Genomic DNA, 26,765 nt, shown 5'->3' on the forward strand with positions numbered 1-26,765 from the left:
TCATGATCATCCACACGAGAATGCATATATGTTCGATCGAATTTTAACGAAAATTATTATAGTATACTAATGACCCCGATGAGAGGGCAGTTATTTTTCAAAACGTGAAAGAAAATTTTAATACTAGTTTTGACGACAATGGTTTTGTGGTCCTAATATAGATCGTTTGTTGGGCTCGCCTTGCCAGTAACAGTGCGGCTTCCTAACATGTCTCGTGATGAGGGAAATTTTGAATCCGCTTTTCGTTGGCTACTGCTAGTGGGGATTGTTCCTTCTGGGAACGAACGAGCAGGTTACTATTTTGAAAGTGCTTTTTGTTGGCTAGTTGTGATGTTGCTTATTCGTTATAGTCAGGATGTTGCTCGTTTGTCTTGCGAACAACAAATGATTCTAACGGATAAGGGCGCCTCTATTAATAAACTCTCGCGTTTGGGTTGGGAATCGAACACAGGTGAGCTGCATGCAAAGCAATCGATTTACCAACTACGCTATGCCCGTCTCCAAACTCTCGTATTTGATTGAGCCAATTAGGTGCTTCCTATTGACAGCTCCGCTTGAAATAACTGTCTCCAATTGATAATTTTTCCTCGTTTCGTGAACTTTCCAATTTTTCCGATTTTCAATGGAGCATTTCTGTTGCATAGGTATAAAGTTATTGCCAATATCACGTTAAGCGTTGCTTAAACGGCTGGTGTATAAATGATTAAAACTCATCTAGTAATAACGGAGTTAAAAACGTGCAAATCTTGCATAGTTTTGTTACATATTTGATATATTAGATTTTTGCATGATACCTAGTGGAGTTAGACATTATTAATGTCAAAATTACACTTTGTCGAATTTGGAATTAGAAAAACATGTTTTAAGTTGTCATTGAAATTTTTTTACTGATGATGCAATTACTTAATATGTAATTTTCTTATTAGGCTTAATATTTAGTTTTTCAACATATTTTTGTTGTGTGAAAAATGCCACAACTTTTTATTCAGAAACTCATTTATAGATAGTTTCGGTGTCCAAAATATGGTAAATTTTTTAAATGCTGCGTACCTTCTACGCCCTTTTCATAAATTTTGAGTCAGTGATATGATCGACTGCGGAAAATTTTTAGTTTTCCATGTCGGTGAAACGTGTAAAGTTTCATCAGAATCGAAATGCTTCGGTCACGTACTTAAAGAATCCTCGGACGATTGCTATACATGCATAGAAAAAACTACCGAAAAGTGAGTTTTTTGACGCAATTCTAGGGTACCGTTGGATGAGGCAAAGATGTTTTTTGAAAAGGGTCAATAAGCATGCTGTCAAAATTCACTTCGAGGGAAAATTCCGGATAAATCATTTCTTGCTGATTATTGATCACAGTAACGAAAGAGAAAACTTTTCTCTTTCATAAAATGTTGATATCCGTTTTCGGTGAGTTACGGTTTTGTCTCAAAGTGAACTTTTAGGATTTTCGATTGATGTGCACCGGTGTAGTGGAGTGCACTGGTTTTGTACTTTCTAGCAGAAGTGCCAATGGAACATACCCCAGTTTTCTGCACTTCTGCTAGAAAGTGTAAAACCAGTGCACTCCACTACACCGGTGCACATCAATCGAAAATCTTAAAATGATAAACGGCGTTGAAAGTAGTTTCTTTTAAACAACGGCAAAATCACAACTCATTCCTAGGTTTCTTTTTTTATTATTATAGAGGTTTTAACTTTAGGATAATTAACCTCTTTTTCCGGGATAAAAAATTCTAACCCTATGTGCGGGGTTGGGAACCGAACCCAGATGAGCTGCGTACAAGGTAATTGATTTACCAATAACGCTATGCCCGCCTCTTCCAGGTTTCTCATACGCAACCTTAGATTAATTACACTAAAATTTAAGTTAAAATTATCTATTTTGCACAAGTTTAATGAAAGAGCTCGGCTGACTAGAATCTCTTGTATTGTGTTAATAGCACTAAAAGTGCGAATGAGAGGCAAACTAAAAGTATCTTATTTTGATTTAAAGCAACTTATTCCGCTTGGAAGAAAATCGGACAGCCAGCAGAAATCAATCAGTATTCCGGCAGCTGTCAAAATTATCAAAATGGCGCTGCCAGAATGTAGCTCTTTGTTTCATTTTCGCCCAATTTTCAACAAACTTTCAAGAAGGATAGTTTCGGCAGATGAAAATTATAAGGAGAAACAAAAATTTTGTTTTAGACACGTCAAGTAAGATGAATTTCATGTCTCCAATTACTGAAGACATGTTTTTGTTGTAAATATATTTAAAATTTAAAAGCTACAAGGGGCATCCCTATGAGGTTGCACGAACTGTAGACGTATGACTATTAGAGTGGGACATGGTTATATGAAAAAAATAAAAGTTGGCTCCGAGTAACTTTTTGAGTCCCATTTGGCTCCCAGAACAATTCTGCAAATTTTCAGCTCGATCGGTGAAACTATGTTTTTGCGCCCGCGGTTTAAAGTCTACAAGGATTTCGTATGGGGAAATTGTCTTTTGCAAATTAATTCTTCCAAGATTCGCCCGTTACCTCATAAAAATAAATAGATGTCTGATTTTCATAGGAAATTTGTCAAGGAAACAAAGTCTAGAAGACTGCAAAACGATCTGATGCTTGTGGAAAAAGTTATGAAGCAAAAACTGATTGATGCCCTGAAGATTGATGAAAATATCACTTTTCATAGCACCACTGCTGCTGACGGTCTAATTATATACAATTTTTTTTAACTTTCTCTTATTATGTACAAAAGAAGCCTCAATTTATCCCTCAAAACCTTGCGAAGTGGCCAAATAGTGTAGATAAACGATTTAGACACATTAATAGAGGATTAAATTGAAATTGCGTATAATTGAGCAACCAACAGCAGTGGTGCTAGAAAAAATGAATATTTTGTCAATCGTCAGAGCATCAATACGTTTCTGCTTAATAACTTTTTTCTCAAGCGTCAGATCGTTTTGTGGTTTTCGAGACATTGTTTCTTTGTTAAATTTCGTTTAAAAGTCACATAACGATTTATTTTTAGGAAGCAATGGGCGACTCCTGGAGGAATTATTTTGCGAAAGTTAATTTTCCCATACAAAATCCCATGTAAACTTTAAACAGTGGGCGCAAAAATATAGTTTTACCGATCGAGCTAAGAATTTTAACAGTTGTTCTAGGACCCAAATGGTACCTAAAAAGTTACTCGGAGCTGGGGTCTAGTTTTTGTCCCACCCTAATGACTATACTACTTAATGTAAAATATTCATTTTCTTAGTACATTTAGAGTAATAATAAATCAATTTCTTACGTATAGTTTAAGCACAACCAATCAACATCGAATGTTACAAATTGAATCAAACCTTCATTTCATTTTTAGTAGGTGATCTAATTCGATTAAATTTATTTGAGAAGAACTGAAGAAAGAAGACAGAAAACCGTGACCAAACTAATATCTGGAACTAAATCTTAATAGCACAAGATCAGTTTTAAAAAATTGTAAAAACTTTTCGATTGAGTGTGGTAAAAAACGCGGACCGGTGAAGAAAAATCAAATTTTAGGCAGTATAATCATATTCCATGTATAGACCAAACTTTCTATTTATATTTTGCAGTTATTGTAACTTTTCTACGCATACAAATGTAGCAAATGCAGTGGTCTTTGGGTCGGTTTCTTCACCCTCGCTTAACTTTTAAACCAGGTTCACCAGTACGTTTAAACCTGGCTTAAGTGCTAAGCGAGGGTGAAGAAATCGGTCCTTAACCATATATCGAAACTATAAATATACAAGAGTCGAAAACAATTTTATATATGGACTTAGATGCGTTTTTGCGACGGTTTTTCGAATGGCAGTGTATTAATTTATAAATAGGCTTTGTAGTATTTACCTGTTATCAGAATCAAAATAGTACGAATAATTGTGTTTGAGATTGTACATAAAAGTGTGCTGGAAACGAGCACAACACAAAACAAAGCATAATGTTTGAACGGACAAGCTCAGTCGCGTGGTGGTCGGCACTCTGTAGCGTCCCTCCACAGCCAGTGAAACGGACTTCTAACTCAGCTACACTGGTTGTGAAAGCGCAGCGCAGTAATCTGCTTCGCCTGCCGTTCAACGAGCAACTGAGCTTGTCCTGGGAAAAACTTAAGGCGATCTCCTCATCAGTGGCTTAAAAAGGTGTTTCATACGATTTTTTGAACATGAAAACAACAAGAGAAACAAATTATCTTTTGCATATTTTTGAATATATACTTGCTCAGCAATAAGAAGTTGTTTTCAATGTCAAAACAAACAAAAATGGGCGATTTATAAACAGTCTCGCGCAGGATCCAGCTGCGGACAACTCAAACTTTGTGCACGAGGCAGTCCGTAGTTTTTACCTAAAACAAAAAAGGGGAATCCAGCAGAAACCCGTTTTTATCATCCTCCTTGGTGTATTTTAGGGTGACAAAATGGGGCAATTATAAAACATGTATCGTCACTGTTGGACAAGCACCATATATCACATTTCTAGAAAAACGATTTTTAAAGTTTGAGGTTGAATATGGTAGAAACAATTCAGCGAAGACAACTTAGTACATGGAAAATTTTCTATAAAAATAAAGCATCCATTATTAACTTTCACTCATATATTCGGCTAGAAATAATTGGTAAGATGCATTTTAAAGAATGAAAACATAGTAATTTTTAGTTACAGTGTTGCCAAACATGCAATACTTCCATTTTAAAACTTAAACTGCATTGTTCTCGCAATACTTGTATTTTCCTTTTTAAAATAATTATGTCATTGTGGTCCTCAGACATTTTTACATATAAAATTATTTAAAACTACAATATAACTTGAACCAATCCCAATAGTAATTTCACGCAAAAAATTCCCAATTTTTCATCACGTTTCTCGCTATATCCCAATAACCAAGCTGAATTTCAGAATTCTGAAAACACCGCCTGGCAGCAATTTTTCAGGCAAGGAATGTGGTATATCTAGCTCAGCTTATAGCAAAATGGCGTTTGTCATAAGATAGCACAACACCGAGGATTTGTTTACTTCTTTTTAATAAACCGAAGCTGTTGAAATAATCTTCTTTAATCCCTGGACATAGCCTCATAACGCTGGCTGGCTGACAAAAAAGCTGATAAAAGCGGGGGCTGATAAAAACGGGTCTTCGCTGTACTTCCTTAGTCAGAAGGCTTTTCTCCACAATAATACGTCTGTGCACAGTTAAATTCTCTAAATGAAATAATTTACTTGTGAACAGTTTTTTTTATGATTTTGAAAAACATGGTTTTCATAAAATGTGCTTCGAAATTTTTAGAAGGAAAAAATCAAATTAAAGAAAATTTAAAGGCATGAGTTGTTAATCAGCTATACCCTGAAACTTTGAAGGAAAATTCTCAGAGAATAATTATAATGATTCAGACAAAGAAAAAAAATTCAATTTTTGAAGTTGACTGATGAAGAAATCCCCTGAATTTAAAATAAAATCGCTTCCTTCCCCTACCTAATGAGAGCCCCGGAAAGATTAGAATTGGTGGAACAAGAGGTTTAGGTTTAGTTGGCAGGCTTCCTACACACATCTACAGTGAGAATCTAACACTAATACGAGACAGCAAACAGTGGTGTCTATTGAAGATTCTTACTCGATAATTGACGTTCTCTTAATTTCTTGAGCTGAGTCGTTTATAATACTATGGTATAGTTGGTATGGCTTCACTGAATCATACGTCTCCTTGAAATACACATAAAGATGGTGCGTCCGCAAGTTGAACTCTCAGAATATGTCTGGGATAACACTAATCCGTCGTTGACCGTCTTTTACGAAACACGCTTTGGTACTCGCCAACAAATGATTTACTCAACGACCGCAGTCTGCTAAACAGAATACGGAAGAGTACCTTATATGCGGCATATTTTTGTAGTTATAACCTTTCTGGTAGATAGGGCATATGTTGTGTTCAAAAATAAATAGTTACTATATAGTTTGAGCAGAAAAACAGCAAGAACAACAATTCGTGCAACTGTCTTAATAAGGACAAATACTTTACAAACATTTGAAATCTCACAAGGATACTAATGTTAATAACTATTGGAATATTTTTAACTTACACTACGGATATTTTTTTAACTCTATGTACATATGGAAATGTGACAACACTGAGGTAATTGCGCCTACTACTTGAAAAGATTATGATGGGTAGTGTGATGAATTAACAACATGTTAATCAGAATTGTTTTTTTATCTTGGACTCAAGAGTACAAAAAAGCAATATGCAAAACCCAATATTTTTGGAACTAGGCAAACCAGTCAGTTCCTATTTACTGCTAGCTACCTTGCTACCAGCTTCAAATTTGATCCCTAAACAACAACGCTGCTGAATGCTAAAGTACCATACATGGGTTGGATTTATTTGTAACATACTTCATATTTGTATCTAATGGTCGAACATCCCCCATTACTCCAAGGAAAATATCATGTCGAAACATCAAACTGCATCCATGCACAGAGCGTGTGTAAATAATGCAAACAAATTGGTTCTACAGCATGCACAAAAACAGCTATCCGGGGAATGATCTGAGCACAACCGAAATCGAATGGCTTATCCTCTAAAATAACAACCCCCACCCACCCTAGCTATCCGCACTGCCTTTCGGGTTAAACTTGCACAAATGACTGGTCCTATCTTAACAGCTTCCTTTCTCGAGCCTATCCGTTTCTGCTTCTGTACTGTACATATTTTTTTCAAAACAGGCATCCGGTGCCGGCTGGGATTTTCCAGTAAATGTTACTGAATATGTTGGCCTGCTATCATCCAGCACCGCTACCAGCTTCCTTAATCGGCCTCAGCAGCAGCAGGAGCAGCACTCCTCTCCACCATCACCAACCGAATGGTTTCAAACGCCAGCAGTTGCCCCTACGCCAAAATCTCTAGCTTCTACTACTGCTTCTCTCCACGACCAGCAGCACCCTTCTACTGCTGTCGCTTTGCTGTCCTATCCAGCCGTTCTGCTACTTTCTAGCGCAAAAGTTCCAACGCCTGCCAAGATGAGAACCAGCACAGGTCATCTTCAAACCGATAGCCCAAAGGACAAGAATGACATGAAACATCATCAAATCATTGCCGATAGCAACAGCCTGGGCTTCAATGGCTATAAAGCTGATTATGATGATGATAATGATGATGCCGCTGCCCAGGCCGGTTTGGGTAGCACTAGGTTCTCGATTCAGCCACATCATTCTCCGGGCGGCGGTGGATTCCGGCATCAGCAGCAGAAGCCTCGTCGAAGGGGCGGTAGGAAGTTTATCAATGGAACACGCAATGATTTGAATTACGATGGACCATGAAGCCGGATGTTCTGGAGGATACTATGCATATGCACATACACCAATCGCTTACATTTATGTTGCAATCTAGAGTAGCTATTTGCGGTATATCAATCAATCTCGCCCGTAAATGTGATGGATCGAATTACATTGTTTTGTTGCCATATTGCTGTATACTAACCCAAACACCGCAACAATACTGGATGATTTTGACGCGTTAAGCCAGCCTATCTAATCTTTTATAATTCTTATGTTACCACCTTTATCATTGCAAAGTACTAACAAAGGTAGTCTGTCCGCTAAACAGTGCTGTCTTCTAATTAATTGTATAGTGTATATTTGACATGTTTATTTACAATACCCATGCGAATCAATATATTTTGATTAAAAAACGAGACACATGTTTTCATGGTTTTGGACACAGGCTGGTGAAATATATTTTTAATGTAATTAAACGAATGAGAATCTCGATTTGCGTTATCAGGTTGGGGTTTTTAGATAAACAATTCAAACCTTTTTTTATGTTTTCGGCGTTATACATTATTTTATTTAGAAAACAATCCTAAATGTTGTAATGAAGTACACTAGAAATGTCCTTGTTATATTGCGCGACTTAACTCATGGTGTTCTTTTAAAGAAAAAGCTATCCTTGCAACTTATTTCTTATTTTATTGTATTCAATTTAGTACCAGCCTACACTGCTGCAATCATCAGCAATCTAGTTGCTTTCATTTGCAGTATTTTATTTCTCTTTTTACACCTCTTATAAAAGCAATGTATAGAATTCGCTCATACTTTGAAGATTTTCTACTTATATACTAATCGACTCAGTTTGACGATTTGGGCCTATGTTTGTGTGTGTAACGGACAAATTCTCGTTCGTGTTTATCAGCAATGGCTGAACCGATATTATCCAAACCAATTTCAAATAATAGTCCTAACATTCAGACATAACGCTATAATTCGTTTTTGGTTCTGATGTTTATTTTCCACTATATAGAAGTTTGATTGTGCAATAAAAGGGTTTTTGCAGTTTCTTGCAATTAACTGTCGAAATTGACAACATAGATAAACACTTTATAAATTTTGAGACACTTTACCGAATACCTTTCGAACGAGCTATAGTTTGTTGAAATCGGACTTTTAACAAAAGAGATATTTAACATAAATTACAGACAACGGATTACTTTCGTATATCCAATATCTAGAAATCAGACTAAAACAGGCAATCAACTATTAACGTCAAAACGACTAAGTTTAAGTCAGTTGCATCTTCAGAGAAAATTTTGTTCACCCGTTAAAATCCCCCTATAAGTTTACATTAATTATCTTATAAGAGATATAAGATTATATTGACGTGATATCTTCTGCATAGTTTTTTTTTGCGAACAACTTTGCTGAAGATTGAAAGTCTCAATCTTATATGCTTTAAAAATTGTAGCATGTTTTTATTTTTATTATCTATTGTATATGACATCAGCAAACAAATCGATTTTTTCGATCCTGTGTAACAGGTCACCCCCTAAGGGTTTATATATGTAGCGGAGTTACAAAGATTAGAAATTTTTATTATTTACTCTAAACAGGATTGGAAATTTTTGTAAGGATTTACACCACTGTACTGCTCATGATCGCAAACCAGTCCCTTAAAAACGGGCAAATATGCGATCATGGGTAGTGTAGAGTACGAAAAAGTAAGCATGATTCGGAAATTTTGCTAGATGAATCGAGATCCCGTCAAATGGGATTTATATTTCTAGTATTGAATCACAAAAAATAAAAGTGTCAACTATTTTCAACCTAAGCGACGTAAGATTTTTGATATATTGTTTTTTTCGCAAAATGGCACACTTTTCATTTCACAAAAATATTTATTTGTGAATCGGTGTACACGTTTCAGTTCTATACCTCATAAACCCTTACTAGCTCCCAATTGGCTCGGTTCCCCCATATATTTTAGGCAAATTAAAAAAGTCAATTTTTAAAAAGTCTGCGGTGGTGCAACCTCTTAAAAAACTTTTAATAATAATAATAAGAATCCTTTGCCTTCTACTAAGTAGGAGTTGGGCGTTGCACCCAAGTCTACCGCATGGTCATTGATAGAACATAACTCATCATAATGTTTTACCGCCGACGCCGGCGTAGACTTGGGTGCAACGTCCAACTCCTACTTAGCAGAATGCAAAGGATTCTTCACATTTCCTTTCGATCATGTCCATATGAGCATGCCTAGTCCTAGTTTTCCGTTCTAAGTTTATAACTGATTCACTCTAGAATTCCTGTCTGTCTTTCAATTTCATTGCTTTCATTTCTCTTAGTCTTAAATTTGCCGAAAGTAGCCAACAAAATCGATACAGTAGAAACTTGCGGTAATTAAAACATAGTAACACAAATAATAAATGCAATCCAGTGACGTCATTCAAGTGAAAAATGAGGAAGTAGCAAATGATGTGAAAAATCATGAAATCGCCGAAGGAAATGTTGAAAATAAAAATGTTTTTTTTTGCAGATTCGTCTGACTTTGTACTTGCGAATAACTTGTTTGGTGTCCTCGTCGTCGGCAGAGTGTGGAATTGAAGTTGTGAATTCCGGCTCACATGGTTGCTTAGCTGTGTGACGATCACGTTTGCGCTTTTGAGCGTTTTTTTAAATTCCTTTTCCTTCTTTTTTTCGATCATGTTTTTTTCTCGATTATCTACTTCAACAACACCTTAAATTATTATATTGTTAACTCACGCTTTCATTGATGACGAGCACTTTCCTTTCACACAAGCATATAATGTTTCAAATGGAACCTTGAATTGTTTAGAGGCTGGTCTAAAGCTCGCGCCATCTTGAACAGATGCAATTGCGTTCTTTATGTGCTCTTCACTTCATTTTGGCGATTTTCGCGCGAAATTAGGCACAATTTTCCTGTCAAAATAATTCAAATTTACATCATAGAAGTGACTTATTGTGAACCCCAATGGCTGGCCTATCGTGCCCCCAATCGTTTCTTTCGTGTTTATGTCCGTATTTGTTTCAAAAATTAAAATATCGAAAAACCAACACAAAACTCGTGTTCAGCATTATAAAATTAAACATAAGAAAAAGCTCACTTTACATTTTTTTGCATTGATTAAACGTACTGTACTGAGGACTGAAAACTGAAAAATAATGCGTTTTCGCAGAACAACTCACGAAAACGTAAATTACGCCGTAACTAGTATAGCTGATACACAGTAACAGCCGAAATGACAGTCTCTGCCGTGTATCTAATTCACGCAATATGAGCGACCTCTGCAATAACAGAGTAAAAATAATGCCCTATACCTATTGTACCTCTATACCTTTTTAAAAATAACCGTCATATTTGGAGGTTTGAAAATATAAAACGTTCCAATTCTGATATAATTTTAGTAATTAATTCTCATAGAAGTAATAGTGGATAATTAATTCTTTAAAAACAGTAAGAGACTGAATATCTTTAGCAAACTTATTGATTCACGATATTTACGAAATTTTCTTAAATCAAGTTTTCATCAAAATAACGTTTTATTTAAAGCTCCACAAACTCATGCCTTGGACAAAATGTGTTTGAATGTAAGAAGCATTCATGTCTTCAAGAAAGTTGTTTATAATAGTATCGAGTTTCGAGCTAAATTAGTTTAAAGAGTGAATTTCCCGTAACTACTGTTGGGAGGCTTTATCACCATTTTTTATCAGAAGATGTTCTGTTATACGAGGTGAAATTTTACGAAGATAGTAAACCTGCAAAGTTGGCGGTTTCGTTTATTTAGGCGGAATTTGAATATTGATCTCACAATATGGGGCCGTACACAAATGACGTAGCTTTTTTCGGCTATTTTCGACCCCTCCCTCCCCCTCGTAGCATTTGGTCACAAAACTCTAACCTCCCCCTTGTAAATGAGGTAGCATTTACCAACCTCCCCCCCCCCCCTCCGGGGCAGCGAGATGAAAAAAATGTTATGCAATTCTTCTTTTTACGGCTTTTATTAACATTTTCGTTATAACAGCAAATTGCGCCCAAAATAATCCATTTCATGACAAATATAGTTTTGATAGTTTTGTTTTGAATTTTATATGTCATGGAGCATGGAGTTCTCTTAGTTCATAATCCTACAGCTGCCAATGATTCTAAGAAGAATTCGTTCACCTAAATATTGGTTTGGTTGAACCCGAAGAAAAAAATTTAATTCAGGTGCCAAATCGACTAGTTAGCAAGAGTAGCTAACTAATCTAGCATACTAAATCTTTTCGTTTTCTTGTAAGCTTGAAATTCCGCAAATCGAGAAACTTACCACATAAAATTATTTCTCTTAGGAATTGAGGAACATTAAATTTATTTTCTGTAATCATTGGGTTCTGACGCACGTCAAAAAAAATTAAACTTGATGCAACGTCGCACAGCTTTTGACCCTACCCTCCCCCTCGTCACACTTCGTCACGAATTTGGTATACCCCCCCTACCCCCCAAAATGCTACGTCATTTATGCATGGCCCCTATTCGAAAAATCCAAAAGGGAAGTACATGAAATGTTAAAATTGATTTTTTTTGTCGAAATATGTCTAAAAATAGCATGAAACATCGGCATCTAATGTCAAAACAAACGAAAAGCGCTAAAAACAAATTTATATTTTTTTTCACTTTTATTGTAATGCCTTATGATTTCAAAATTTTCCTAGCGAAGTGGGTTTGGGAGCAGTAGGGGACCCGGGGCTATTAAGACAGTGGTGGGTAATTCGGACCGCCTCGATTTCTCAGAAAATAACAAGACTTTCGGACTATCGTACATATTCGTGGAACCACTATTCTGAAACATTATTTTGAGAGCTGAATTTGATTTTTTGTTCTTTGTAGAAAGGAGATAGGGTGTTGAGCCCATTTCGCCAATTTTTTTTTATCATCCTACTCATTTGAAGCCGCTGATTAGAGCAGTGTCTGCCATCTTTGTTCAACGCATTGAGTCAAACGATAGCGCAACAATAGGGGCACTCGATTCGAGTTTTCGTTGCGCTCAATCAAGATAATTTCACTGTTTTCACCGTTTTTGTGATATTATATTGGCTCTTAACAACGAAGCAAAGCTATTGATATTAATTTTTACGCATTCCATTGATTGTAGGCCGAGAAATTAATGAATCAGTGAGGCACCCTGCTCAGTATGGTGAAAATAGGCACTTTACCCTACAACGTGTTTTGTTTTGTTGCCATCCTCAAAACAAAAATCAGTGTAATGGAAAAACCGTGATTAAATCAACAAATAAAAGTGAAAAAATAAATGGTAAGTGTTTTGGAAAGCTTGAGGCTCCTATTTTATGGAATAATTTTTGTTTGGGTGAAAACACAGATATTTTCGAGACTCTCACCACTTTTGTGCGAAATGAGCGTACGGGGCTATTCGGACCCCCTATTCTGTCAACCACCGTTCAGCGGCGTGCGACTGCGCACACCATTACACGCGCCACAGCAAAGAAACTACATGGGCCGCCAATCGACAGCTGTGACTTACCAGATTAAGTTTTTGTAAGGCAATTTATTTTTTTTTGCTTCTTAAAGAGTGTCTCTTATAATTATTTCATAGTTAAATATAATTCCATTGTAAAAAAAATTAATGAAAAATGACGGTCTGAATTGCCCCGTAGCACAGTGATCACCTTCCATACAAAAGTCGGACAAAACCTCAAAAGTGGCCTGAATTTGATGAAAACTTCACATTAGGGTAATATTGTGACGCTGAATTCATATTTGATATTTATTTTTTGTTTTTTATTATTTCAAAATTTTGGCACTTAGGGTGGTTCGAAAATTCAACATTTACGAATATAAAGTGCACTATTTCCGAAAATTCATTTTCAAAAAATTAGGTCCGGTGATTTTTTTAGCAGAATACACATTTTTTTATTTGTTGATAATGATAAGACACATCTATAAATTATATTGGGAACCCTGGGTAGTCAAAGGCTACCATGCGTCTCCTTCGGACGAATCATGAAAAATCACCTTTTTTCATACCTCGGGGCAGAAAGGGGCAAAACAAGATATTCATTTTCGGAAAGTACACTAATTTTCAAGTATCATGAACAACAAGCGATCTTTCCGAACCGTTTCAAAAAAAGTACAGCCACTTTGAACATTTTAACTTTAACACACGGAATACCAAGGGGGTAAAAAAAATGGGAACGCTTACTTTGACCGGTCATATCTCAGCCGTTACATAATCGATTTTAAATCTGTCTTCACCAATAGAAAGGTACATCTTTTTTGAACACGTCGAATTAAAAAAATAGAAGAATAGAGTTGTCTACAGTAAGTTACAGTAAAAAGAGTATAACAAAGTCAGTGAGAAAAAAATGGGAACGCTTCTTTGACTTGCCATATCTTAGCTGTTTGCTCACCAGTTTTAATTCTTTCTTCACCATTGGATAGGTAAATCTTTTATAAAAACAGTGAACAAAGAATGATGGAAAGCAAATTTGTATATCTGAAGTAATTGTAAAAAAAGTAATTGAGAGTCAGTGCAGACGAAATGAGTTTTTCTGTTCAAACAATCGTATCACGACCATTTGTCAGCCAATTTCAATTTTCCTTACACCAATGCAATCCTTAGAGCTTCTAGACTTGTAATATATGCAATAAATAGTAGATTTTCAAAAAATACTATACTTTTTCGAGTTTTTAGGAGATAAGATTTTTACAATGTACGTGGCATACGGCATTGAAATTCTTTGCGACTTGTTAGTTTTACGGTTTGAAAATTACCTGATTACTCAATAGTTCTACATATTATACAGGTATATTATTATATCAAAATGTTTGCACAAACGTGGAGAAACACAATATTGTATGTAAGTTACTTAATAATAGAGTGTGTTAGGACGATTCAGTAAATACGAAGAAGTTCAGAATTTTAAAATATTCGTCATATAACTTCAAATTTGAAGCGATGACCTATACATTTTAATACACCAGTCGATTGTAATTGATGGCGGCTACAATTTCTGAAAAAAGACATTTTTATATTTTCTCAAAAAAATAGCCAAAAGTACGTAGAAGTACAGAAATTTCATTTAGTTCGCAAATAACGTCGAATTCAAACCGATGGCCTATACCTTTTTATATACCAAACGATTTAAATTGATTTTGGTTACAATTTCTGGAAGAACAATTTTTATATTTTCTAAAAAAATAGACAAAGGTACGTAGAACTACAGTAATTTCATTTAGTTGACAAATAACTTCAAGTATTCAAAGCTATCACCTATGCAATTTATACACCAATCGTTTGTAATTGATTTTGGCTACAATTTCTGAAAGAACATTTTTTTATATTTTCTCAAAAAAAATAGCCAAAAATACGTACAAGTACAGAAAATTCATTTAGTGGGTAAATAACGTCGAATTCTAAGGGATGATTTATACTTTTTTATACAACAATCGATTGTAATTGATGGCGGCTACAATTTTTGAAAGAACGCATTTTTATATTTTCTCAAAAAATAGACAAAATACGTAGAAGTACGGAAATTTTATGTAGTTGGCAAATAAGGTCAAATTCAAAGTGATGGCCTACACTTTTATATATACCAATCGATTGTAATTGATTTCAGCTACAATTGTTGCAAGATAAACTTTTTATATTTTCCCAAAAAACGACAAAAATACGTAGAAGTACAGAAATTTCGTCTGATTGGCACATAACTGCGAATTTCCGTACTTCTAAGTATTTTTGGCTAATTTTTGAGAAAATATAAACAATTGTTCTTTCAGAAATTGTAGCCGCCATCAATTACAATAGATTGGTGTATAAATGGTGTAGGTCATCCCTTTTAATTTGCAGTTATTTGCCAATCAAACGAAATTTCTGTACTTCTACGTATTTTTGTCTATTTTTTTAAAGAAAATATAAAAAGTTTATCTTGCATCAATTGTAGCCGAAATCAATTACAATCGATTGGTGTATAAAAAAGTATAAATCATCCCTTAGAATTCGACGTTATTTGACAACTAAATGAAATTTCTGTACTTCTACGTACTTTTGGCTATTTTTTGAGAAAATATAAAAATGTGTTTTTTCAGAAATTGTAGCCGTCATCAATTACAATCGACTGGTGTATTAAAATGTATAGGTCATCGCTTCAAATTTGAAGTTATATGACGAATATTTTAAAATTCTGAACTTCTTCGTATTTACTGAATCGTCCTAACACACTCTATTATTTAGTAGCTTACATACAATATTGTGTTTCCCCACGTTTGTGCAAACATTTTGATATAATAATATCCATGTATATTATGTAGAACTATTGAGTAAACAGGTAATTTTCAAACCGTAAAACTAACAAGTCGCAAAGAATTTCAATGCCGTATGCCACCTACATTGTAAAAAGCTTATCTCCTAAAAACTCGAAAAAGTATAGTAATTTTTGAAAATCTACTATTTATTGCATATATTACAAGTCTAGAAGCTCTAAGGATTGCATTGGTGTAAGGAAAATTGAAATTGGCTGACAAATGGTCGTGATACGATTGTTTGAACAGAAAAACTCATTTCGTCTGCACTGACTCTCAATTACTTTTTTTACAATTACTTCAGATATACAAATTTGTTTTCCATCATTCTTTGTTCACTGTTTTTATAAAAGATTTACCTATCCAATGGTGAAGAAAGAATTAAAATTGGTGAGCAAACAGCTAAGATATGGCAAGTCAAAGAAGCGTTCCCATTTTTTTTCTCACTGACTTTGTTATACTCTTTTTACTGTAACTTATGGTAAACAACTCTATTCTTCACGTATTCACAAAAGACATATCTTTCTATTGGTGAAGACAGATTTGAAATCGATTATGTAACGGCTGAGATATGACCGGTCAAAGTAAGCGTTCCCATTTTTTTAGACCCCCTTGGTAGTCCGCGTAACTTTTTACCCCCTTGGTATTCCGAGTGTTAAACTATTGCTCGATTTACTATTTGTTTTTCATGTCTGAGCGAGAAGGAAGGCTTTTTTTTTTACAATGGAGAAGACCTTTATGTCCTAGCCCAGTACACGTGCTAACGGTAGGGTCCAATCTACCACACGGGGTGCACTGGGGGCGTGTCGGACTCGAATGGTGACCAGCCATTAATACCGACTAAACTCCATTGGGCTCCGCCATCATTCCTCCCAGGAACTACCTCTCGGTATTACTTCTGGGGGGATGTACTGAATGTACTCATTCACTCTCACTCACGCGATCATACATCCTGTATGAGGCTTACTTGGGTGCTCTCTCAATCACACTTTGATTCACTCTCAAACACTCCCACATGAGGCTGACTTTTGTGCTCACCTTTTACGTTCCATGCGAGGCTGACTTGTGTGCTCACCTTACTCATTCCTTGCTAGGCTTACTTTTGTGCTCGCCCTACCCATCCATGTGAGGCTGACTTGGGTGCTCACCCTATCACCTGATTCACTCTCAATCGTGCCACTCTATTGTACCTTTGTCACTCCCTCTGGCATCCCATGTGGGACATTTTCCTTAGGCCCCACTTCTGACATACCATGCGAGGCTGACTTTTGTGCTCACCTTTTTCATTCCTTGCTAGGCTGACTTTTGTGCTAGCCTCTACCAACCTGTGAGGCTGACTTTTATGCTCACCCTTAACATGCAATGTGAGACTGACTTGGATGCTCACCCTTTCACTCCTCTGCCACGCCATGAGGCATCGATAGCTTAGTTCCAACATACTACGCTACGACCCTCCCGTCTTGGCATGAGGCAGTCCACTTATACGCCTATACACTCACTCTTCTGTCTTGCTTCGGGGTGGCTGGGTTTACCCCTTACGCGGTTCCCATTCGCTGCGCCAACCTACCTCGGCATGAACAGACCATTCACTCTCTTATTTTGCGCTTGGCCTTTTTCGCTCCAGCTAACCAATCACTAGTTAGCCGTGCCCGCCGTCTGTTGCTCGGTTCGCCAGATTACCTGTAGCCTACTGGCAATCTCGATGGTAGCAGCCGAGACTGCGTTCCACTTCTCCACCGTTTGACACATCCGCTGAATAAGGGTATCCGGGGTTGTGTCCCAGCCACAGACGTCAAGCATTGCTCTTCTTTCGACGTCGAACCGATGACATACGAACAGTATGTGTTCGGCAGTTTCATCTACACCTGGGCAGTCCGGGCAGACTGGGACCTCCGTGTGCCCGAACCTGTGGAGGTACTGACGGAAACAGCCATGGCCTGACAGGAATTGTGTCATGGGGTCTTCCCACCCAGCTCGATATGCTAGGTATCAGCCGGTGGGTCCACCTACCTTTCGAGGAGTTGTCCCACTCACGCTGCCATTTGGCGACCGAGGTCACCCTGGTGCGCTCGCGGGCTCCCCTATTTCCACGTAGCTCAAAGAACTCCTCATCTTCCCGAATGACCAGCCCGACTGGCATCATGCTCGCTATCACGCAGGATGCATCGTGTGATACCGTGCGGTAGGCAGATATCACTCTGAGGCACATCACGCGGTAGGTGCTCTCCAGTTTCTGTAGGTAACTGGTTACCCTCAGTGCTCTTGACCATGACGGGCCGCCGTACCTGAGGATAGATACGGCAACGCCTGCCAGTAACCTACGTCTACTGGCGCACACCTTTGAGCTGTTGGACATCATTCTCGATAGTGCCGCAACAGCAGTCGACGCTCTCTTGCACGTATAGTCGACATGGCTGCCGAAGGTCAGCTTGTCGTCTATAATGACTCCGAGAGACTTCAGACTTCGCTGTGAAGTGATCGCGACTTCTCCCACATGGATAACTGCATGTTGTGCCGACTTGCGGTTGTTGACGATAACTACCTCCGTCTTATGATGAGCGAGCTCCAGGCCTCTCGCGCTCATCCATTCCTCCACCGTGCTAATCGCGTGTTCTGCGGTTAGTTCTACCTCAGGAATTGACTCCCCGTAGACCTCCAAGGTTACGTCGTCGGCAAAGCCGACGATCTTGACCCCAGGAGGGAACTTCAGTCTCAGAACCCCGTCATACATGAGGTTCCATAGCACCGGGCCTAGGATCGAGCCCTGCGGGACTCCGGCGGTAATCGGAACCCTTTTCTGACCGGCATCGGTCTCGTATAGCAGTACGCGGTTTTGGAAGTAACTTTCCAGGATCCGGTACAGACCCACCGGTAGGCTAAGCCGGTGTAACGAGAGCGCGATGGCATCCCAGCTTGCGCTGTTGAATGCGTTCTTCACGTCAAGTGTCACTAACGCATAGTATCGAATACCTCGCCTTTTTCGTTGGATCGCTATCTCGGCAGTATTTATCACTGAGTTGAGAGCGTCCACTGTGGACTTACCCTTCCGAAAGCCAAACTGGTTGCTTGACAGACCGTCCGTACCTTCCGCGTACGGGGTGAGCCTGTTGAGGATGATCCTCTCAGGCAGTTTGCCAGTCGTGTCTATCAGACAGATTGGTCTGTACGCCGATGGGTCGCCTGGCGGCTTCCCGGGCTTCGGCAACAGCACCAGTTTCTGCCTTTTCCATCTATCGGGGAAACGGCACTCGTCAAGGCATCTCTGCATAGCTAGCCTGAACATGTTCGGGTTCGCTATGATCGCTGCCTTGAGAGCGTTGTTTGGAACTCCATCCGGCCCTGGAGCTTTGTTCATTGCTAGGGATTTAGCCACTGCGAGTAGTTCTTCATTCGTCACTGGAGCCACCATTTCGACCGTGCCCGCACTGTCTCGTAGTGCAGGTGGCCAGGGGCTTGTGGCTTGAGACGGGAAGAGTACTTCGATAATCGTTGCCAACCGGTCCGGAGACCGTTCTGGGGGTGAGGAGCCCCCTTTGGTCTTGGCCATCACAATCCGGTAGGCGTCACCCCACGGATTCGCGTTGGCACTCTCACACAGGTTGTCGAAACACGCTCTCTTGCTGCTTTTAATAGCCTTGTTAAGGGCTAATTTCGCAGCTCGAAACGCTTCACGGCGGTTCTCTCTTGCATCCTCGGTGCGAGCTCTTTGCATCCTACGTCTAGCTCTGAGACAGGCTGACCGTAGAGCTGCAATCTCGGCACTCCACCAGTATACCGGGCATCTACCGTTTCTTGGCAGTGTTTTTCTCGGCATAGTGGCGTCGCACGCGCGTTATAGAACAGCTACCAGCGCATCCCCGCTTAGACTGTCGGTGTTGGCCTCCAGTCCCAGGGCCGCGGTGAAAGCTTCGCTGTCGAAGTGATTGGACTTCCACCCGCGTACCTGACAGGGATCTCCCGCCCTCGGATGCTGCACACCATAGTTGATCTTAAAGCGGATTGCTAAATGATCGCTATGGGTGTAGCCTTCGTCTACCCTCCATTCCATGCCTGGAGCCAGACTCGGGCTGGCAAAGGTCAAATCAATCCACGCCTCCACTCCGTTTCTACGGAATGTACTAGCGGAGCCATCATTAGCTAGCACAGTATCGAGTTTCGCAAACGCTTCCATTAGCGCTTGACCCCTGCTATTTGTACAGCGGCTGCCCCACTCCACTGCCCAAGCGTTGAAGTCTCCCGCTATTACTACCGGTTTCCGGCCCACGAGGTCCGACGAGAGCCTGTCGATCATCTGGTAGAACTGTTCTATTGGCCACCTTGGTGGGGCGTAGCAGCTGCAATAGAACACACCATTGATCTTGGCAATCGCCACACCCTCGGCGGAGGGGTGTATTACCTCTTGAACCGGGAACCTTCCCGTTGTACAGATTGCCACCATTCCAGACCCGTCCGACACCCAATTGCCGTTGCCGGCAGGGATGCTGTACGGGTCTGATAAGAGGGCGACATCTGTCCTCGACTCCGAGACCGACTGCCACAGCAGCTGTTGGGCTGCTGCACAATGGTTAAGATTTAGCTGTGTGACTCTCACGGCTTCTTCTTATTTAACTCGCCGAAGGGACACGAAGGTCCGCCCATAGCATGTTTATGGGCTTGCTTCTTAGCGGTGCAGATAAGGCACTTATATGCCTTAGTGCACCCCCGCTCTTTATGCCCCTCCTCGCCGCAGCGACGACATAGCTTGCTCCTATCTATGCCTTTGCATTCGTATGCTTTATGGCCGGATTCTAGGCACCGATAGCACCTGTCCACTGAAGGCGGCTGGGGTATACTAATAGGGCATACCGACCAGCCGATCTTCAGCTTCCCTTTCTCGGTTACCTTTTTGGCATCCGCATTCAGTAGCCTGAGGTAGGCTACTTGGGTGCCAGAGGGTCCGTCCCTGAGAAGGAAGGCTTGTATCGACTAAATCGTATGGTAGCTATAAGGAGAAGGAAGGCTTGTATCGACTAAATCGTATGGTAGCTATAAGTCCAGCGAATAACCTTTCCAATGAAATTAGTTTGACCCCAATCGGAATCTTAACTAAAAAGATATATTCATTTGAATAACTTAGGTTTAAAAATAGTTTTCCTCGGAATCCATCATCTATTTCATCTTTGAAGTTCTGTAAAAAATCGAACTCTCGTCCTCGTGACTTAATATTTTGGGAAGACTCTATTGAACCTGTTAAAAATCAAAGAAAAATGTTAAATCACGAAAAATCTAAAATAAAATTTTGAGGTTTTGTCCGGCTAGGCGACACTGTGCGTAGGGAGGTTCGAATTACCCCTACATTGTAAAAGAATGGATAAACGTAGAGGTTTGCAAATCGTCGCCTAGCGCTGCCATTAAGGGGTGCCAATGAACATTTTATGGCACCAAAATGTAGCTGAGGTTTCAAACTAACAATTAGGACTTTTGACCGGTAACTTTTTTCACATCTATCCACCTAAAAGGGCGATTTGCTTAAGTAGGTCCGAATAGCCACGGGTTCCCCAATAAATAAAAATATTACGGGATTTGGGGTTCCAAATACATAAATGTGATAAGATTTTTGAAAAAAAAAAATTAAACAGGACTCCACAGTTTAAGGGAGGGGGGGGGGGGGATAAGAGTTTCAGCGTATTAAAAATACTTCTTTCGCGATTTTATTTAGAAATTTAGGTGGAGCGAATTGATTGAAACTTTTCTACATTATACTGCATCATTTCAATAACATTCTGTAATTTTTCCCTGCAAAAATATTGACAAGCGACTCGGTGACGAAGCTTTTCGTGGAACATCTCTGGAAAAACACGAGTTGCGGTGTTAACTGCCATTCAAAAACTACTTTTTTACGCTAAAACCTTTACTACCCCTTAAAACCGAAGTTTTGTGAAATTTTAAAAATTGCATCTTTTAGGCGAAAATGGGCGTCTATGATCGAATTTGCCCAACAAACTGGGCTTGGGAGCAGAACAAATAAAAAGATGGCAGGGAATTTTTTGATGTAGTTTTATTTGTTCTGCTCTCAAGCCCAGTTTGTTGGGAAAATTCGGTCAATGATTTCCATTTTCACCTAAACAATGTCATTTTTACAATAAAATTTTACAAAACTTTAAACTGTGAAATCCCGTTCCATTTTTTTTTAATTTCTTCACGACGATTCAATTGGAACCCTAAATCCCTGCCATTATTTATTTCTTCTACTCTCAAGTCCACTTCGTTGGGATTTTTTCATGTGGATTTTTTCGAATAATATGAAATCAATATTCAAATGCCGCACCCCCTTAATGCTGTCCGATTGAGCTAAAAAAATCATTATAATAAGCATGTTTTGTAAGACTTTATGTGTAAATTTGAGATGACCATTTTCATTGATATCTTCCCTCTTGAACACCCCTAGTTCTTCATACAAACTTCGGTTTTAAACGATGAAGCTCCGTTCCAATTTTTTTGAAAAATTTCTTCACTAGGGGTTTCCTGGGATACCAAACTATCGCCATTTTTTCGTTATGCTCTCCGATCGTGTGTTGAACAGTGTTTTTATTGTAATATTTAATTAAATTAGTCAACATCAGTAATTATTTTCTTCAATCTAATTAATTTTGATTTGGGTGGGGGTGGGTTGGTGAGTGTCTATTATTCGCTGGAGTACTCTTTCTGTTTTCAACGCCATTCCTGTAATCACTCGATCTTTGTTACTGAAAATATGTTGTTATAAGCATTACACTGTAAAATACCGTCTCTTAATAATTGAACCATGTTTAATCATACGCTAGAAAGTTACTAACAATTAAGTTTGCCTTATATGTTTTGAAGAGAGTTTTTATTCGGAGCTCTTTTATGCCAAACCTTGAGATGTTGGATAGGATCTTGGTTGATCTTGGTATTTAAAGGGTTTAGACAAGGGATCAGTTCAAAGAAAAGAAATGCACATCTCAAGGCCACAAACTACATCTGATATAAGATTTTCTGGCTCTTAAAGAGGCTCACGAGAAGCATTAGAAATCAACAAATCGAAATGAAGAATGATTACCTGCAACATTTAAATTTAGACTTGCGTAAATCCTGGGCCGACGTTTATAGCTAATATCCGTAACTTATACGTATATTGAACAGACTAGCATGTTCGAATAATTAAGTGTAAGCACTGATAACTGACACCCAAGTCAAGTTTTCGATTTCTGTAATAAAAATAAATAACTGTCGTTTTTAATGACATCAACAAGTAGCAACTAGCCGGCACTGCAATCGGCCAGAGGTATACAGATGTTGTATGCAAATTTGGATACAATGGTTATTCGCGTATGCAAAATTGAGTGTGATAGTGACTTGTAACGTGTTTTTATTCGAATATTTACACAGGTTTTTCGAATAAAAATATTTGAACCTATACATGTCTGTTTTCTGTGGTATGAGATACCATATACCATACACGGAGAACATTATTTAATCATCGATAGCATATTTTTCTATCCGCTACTCGTTTCTTCTGCGGTAAACTTTATGTATTGGACATATTAGGTTTACCCATTCATTGAATGCTTACTAGAAGTATCTGCTAGAAGTGTATAAAAATCACAGAACAATTAAGGAGACGTAAATAGAAATATGCAAACTCTGCATATTATTATTTTTCAGCGTACCTCTACATTCAAAAACTAGAGAAAATGTGTCGGCCATTTTGATTTATATATATATTTGATCAGATGTTAATTCGATCAAAATCAGTAACACACCTGGCGGCATTTTCCGAACTACGACGGAATAGCCTGCTGTTGTTCAAACCAACGGCCATTTGATTCGAAATTCTGTCTGCAGTCAGTTCAAGTGAAATAACCGTTTTCAAGTCAATCGGTTCCGGAATCGGTTGTTGCATTTGAGATGAAATCAAATTCCAAATCGAATTCCGAATTGTTGTATCGAGTTAGCTTTAACACAACTCAAACACTCGTGATGGAAGTATGTTCTCTGTGCTATAAATATGCCAAAAGATTTCATTTAGGTCTGCTTGTTCCCCACTAGATTATAATTATCACAGAAGAAATAAAAAAGAATTTATATAATGTATGGCAATTCCCAAAATGTAAGTATATTCACTAAATTGAAATGGTTTTATTGGGAGCACTAACACAAGGACGAATAATAGTAAACGGAACTCAGTATAGTTTGTCTAATTTTAATTGTTTGTTTGACATAGTTCGTATTGTGTTTAGATTTGTTGTAGAATGTTTTGTTTCCATAGCTGGGGCAGGGCTCATTCGGATTGCTAAGCTGTGCATGTGTGTAAGTAGCATTACTTGGTTGCTTAATTTAGCAGCTCATCCCTATTTTCCTTTTTGGAGTAAAATGATGCTGGGCTCAGTAATTCCCTCTGAAAGGAGATACGTAATTGCATATTGAATTAGTTAGCTCCATCGGATTGCTGCTATGTAGCAATTCATTTAGTTTACTGTCAATCGTTTTCCTATTCTAGAAGACTATTCACACTGTATACCATTTGCATTTCGTTCCTATCTAATTCCAGGGCACAATAGAACACGTTTGGTTATATCTATCTGCCTCTGTCTGCTCTCTCGTATCCTTCCTCACTAGCAAACTAGCAAGCCTTTCGAAGTTCTAATCTCTTTATCCCATTTTAAATCTGCAACTCAGAAACATAGTGCCGGAAAAACTTATTACCATTTAGAATATATTTGTTCGGATTGCTCTTATCTCATTTCATACAAAGCACTCATTCCCAACCGAAAAAAAACATCCATAGACAAGTAATTCTTGTGCGAAGAACAAGCGCGTAGTCGGTCAAGCGTATCTACAAATCCGTTATCCGTTTCATTGACTTTTTTTTATCTCGGCCTTTACTGTACATACTCTAGTCGAGCGAATTATGTAAAATTGTGCTTTTCTGTGTCCACGTAAACTAACACGTGCGACTGTATGTGACATAACTCAAACTAGTTCTAGAATCGTTACTAGCTCCTGCTTCCTTGAACTTGTTTTTTTTTGTTTCTCTAAACAACCGACTTACCTGCATTCCTTTCAGGCGAAGGTTAGACTTGATGGCCACTCTTTGCTAACGACTGCTAACGCTTCCACCGCCTACACCACCTCCACCAACAGCACCTTACCTTCCAGTACGGCAATAATCCTCGCTAACGAAATAGAAAACGCTGATATCGTAGGAGAAGGAGGCATGATCGTCGATCAAAATCTCGACGATGGAAGCACTCGCGAGGTGGAACCAGTGGCTGCTCGGCTGACCCAGAGTCGTATGGACATCGACATGTCCAATAAATCACCGGTGACTGTGTCGATCTTCAGTGCCTTATCCGAGATCCTCTCGCAGCCAACAGAAAGTTTACAATTTTTGTCTTCTAGCACAGATGCACCGTCACCTTCTACATCTTCTAGCACGTCTACTTCAACGACAACTACGACCACCACCACAACAACCACCACCACCACCACTACTACTACCACTACCACCACCACCACTCCTAAGCCAAGCACTTTACGAAAGCCTGCGGTCAAGGTATCTGAAGTTGGTAGTACCACTGATATTGCTAACGTAGTGACTGTAAATAATAGTGACCCTACGGATGCTACCACTACTATTGTAAATAATGTTTTTCCGTATGGGTCAACTAGCATCTTGGCCACAACGGCGGTGGTGGACAGCGCACACCCCGAAACGAACACAGTATCCGAAACAAGTGAACTCATTAGCAATAGTGAAGTTGAAGGTGCTTTTCGGTCGCGATTCCCGGAACACGAAGAACACGCACTCCCAACCATTATGACATCCACAGATATTCCCTCTACGACAAGCTTCAATGATCCCTCGTTGTTGAACGACCTCTTTCCTTTCTCCCAGACCCAGAAACCATTCGAAACAACTATCGTCACATCACCGGATATCACTGAGGATCATACTATCATGACCACCATCAGCACCAGTACCGAGAGCATGCTACGGAAATTGCCAACTAATCCGCTATTAACCGAAAGCATTCATCCTTCTACCTATCCAACAACTCCCGCTCAAACCACTACCGTCCCGACTACTACGCAGTTTTCGTTGGATACCCGCGATTCAACTACACACCAATCACCACAGTCCACCACCATGCCAGTCGAGTTCGAAAACACATTCATGCCTAGCACTGCTACTAGCTCTCTACCTGCCATCATCACAGCAACTTCTTCCGCTATGCTTGACAAACTATTGCATACGGAAACCGATCCGGATCCGTTTGCTTCTACTAACGTTACTAAATCATCACTGACCCACATTGAAATACCGACGAGTACGACAACTGCATCGCCCATGACCACCGAGCCGGAACTAACGACCATCACCGCGATCGTGACATCGGCACCGATGACCGTAAGTAGGACCACAAACCCGTTACACAATACAACCGGTGTTACGACTTCTAAGCCTCCCTATATTGTAATCCCCTGTGAACGAACATTAACGTCTGAACCACTCAACGAGTATCAACCAAGATTTCAAGTCCGTCCTCCTATCTTCGGGGTTACACAGCGTTCCACCACCACCACCACCACCGGCACCAGCACTACTATCACTACAACCACCAGGGTACCTTTCCTGGCCACCAGCACCGCTAGAAGCACTTTCTACACCGCTCAGCAAACCACGCCAAGGCCCAGATCGCGTGGTCTCGTAGTCTATGGGATTTTGGCGAACAACACCGTAATTCGTCGTGTAATCGGGGGCGACGAAGAGGTTACTTCCACAACGGAGAATCCACGAGTTGTCTTCGGAATCTATCCCAACGGAACCGTCGTTCGGCGGTATCCGAACGGAACCATTGTACCGGATAAGCCCCGTCAACGGGAGCGGGTCGAGATAACCGATATTGATCCGCGTGACCTGAGGAACCCAAACAGTCCGATCTATCGAGAAAGTGTCCCCACGTCAACGCCAGCACCTGTAATTAGTATCACTCCCGCAACTAGCAGCACAACATCTTCAACCACCACCACCACTAGCTCCCCAACTAGTACTACTTCCATTTCGAATGATGCTACGGTACTTACCGAAAGTCAAGATTACTCATCATCCGCTTCCAGTAGTCGTTTGTTTTGAGCTGGTTGCCATTGTAGAAATTGTTCGGTCCCTGGT

The 26,765-nt window shown here is 39.3% G+C and overlaps 1 protein-coding gene across 3 annotated transcripts in view; it reads left to right on the forward strand.

The window, feature by feature from the left end:
* LOC131688719 (mucin-2-like) overlaps window positions 1–26,765 on the forward strand; it is a 155,899-nt gene that overhangs the window by 117,549 nt on the left and 11,585 nt on the right. Inside the window, exon 5 of one of the 3 annotated variants that reach the window (XM_058973186.1) lies at window positions 24,660–26,672. In XM_058973186.1, coding sequence (XP_058829169.1) covers window positions 24,660–26,672 — 2,013 coding nt within the window. The remainder of the gene's footprint in view (window positions 1–24,659; window positions 26,673–26,765) is intronic. The other 2 variants (XM_058973187.1, XM_058973188.1) reach the window with 2 other exon arrangements.

The sequence above is a fragment of the Topomyia yanbarensis genome, chromosome 3, assembly GCF_030247195.1.
Source record: "Topomyia yanbarensis strain Yona2022 chromosome 3, ASM3024719v1, whole genome shotgun sequence".
Taxonomy (NCBI): Eukaryota; Metazoa; Arthropoda; class Insecta; order Diptera; family Culicidae; genus Topomyia; species Topomyia yanbarensis.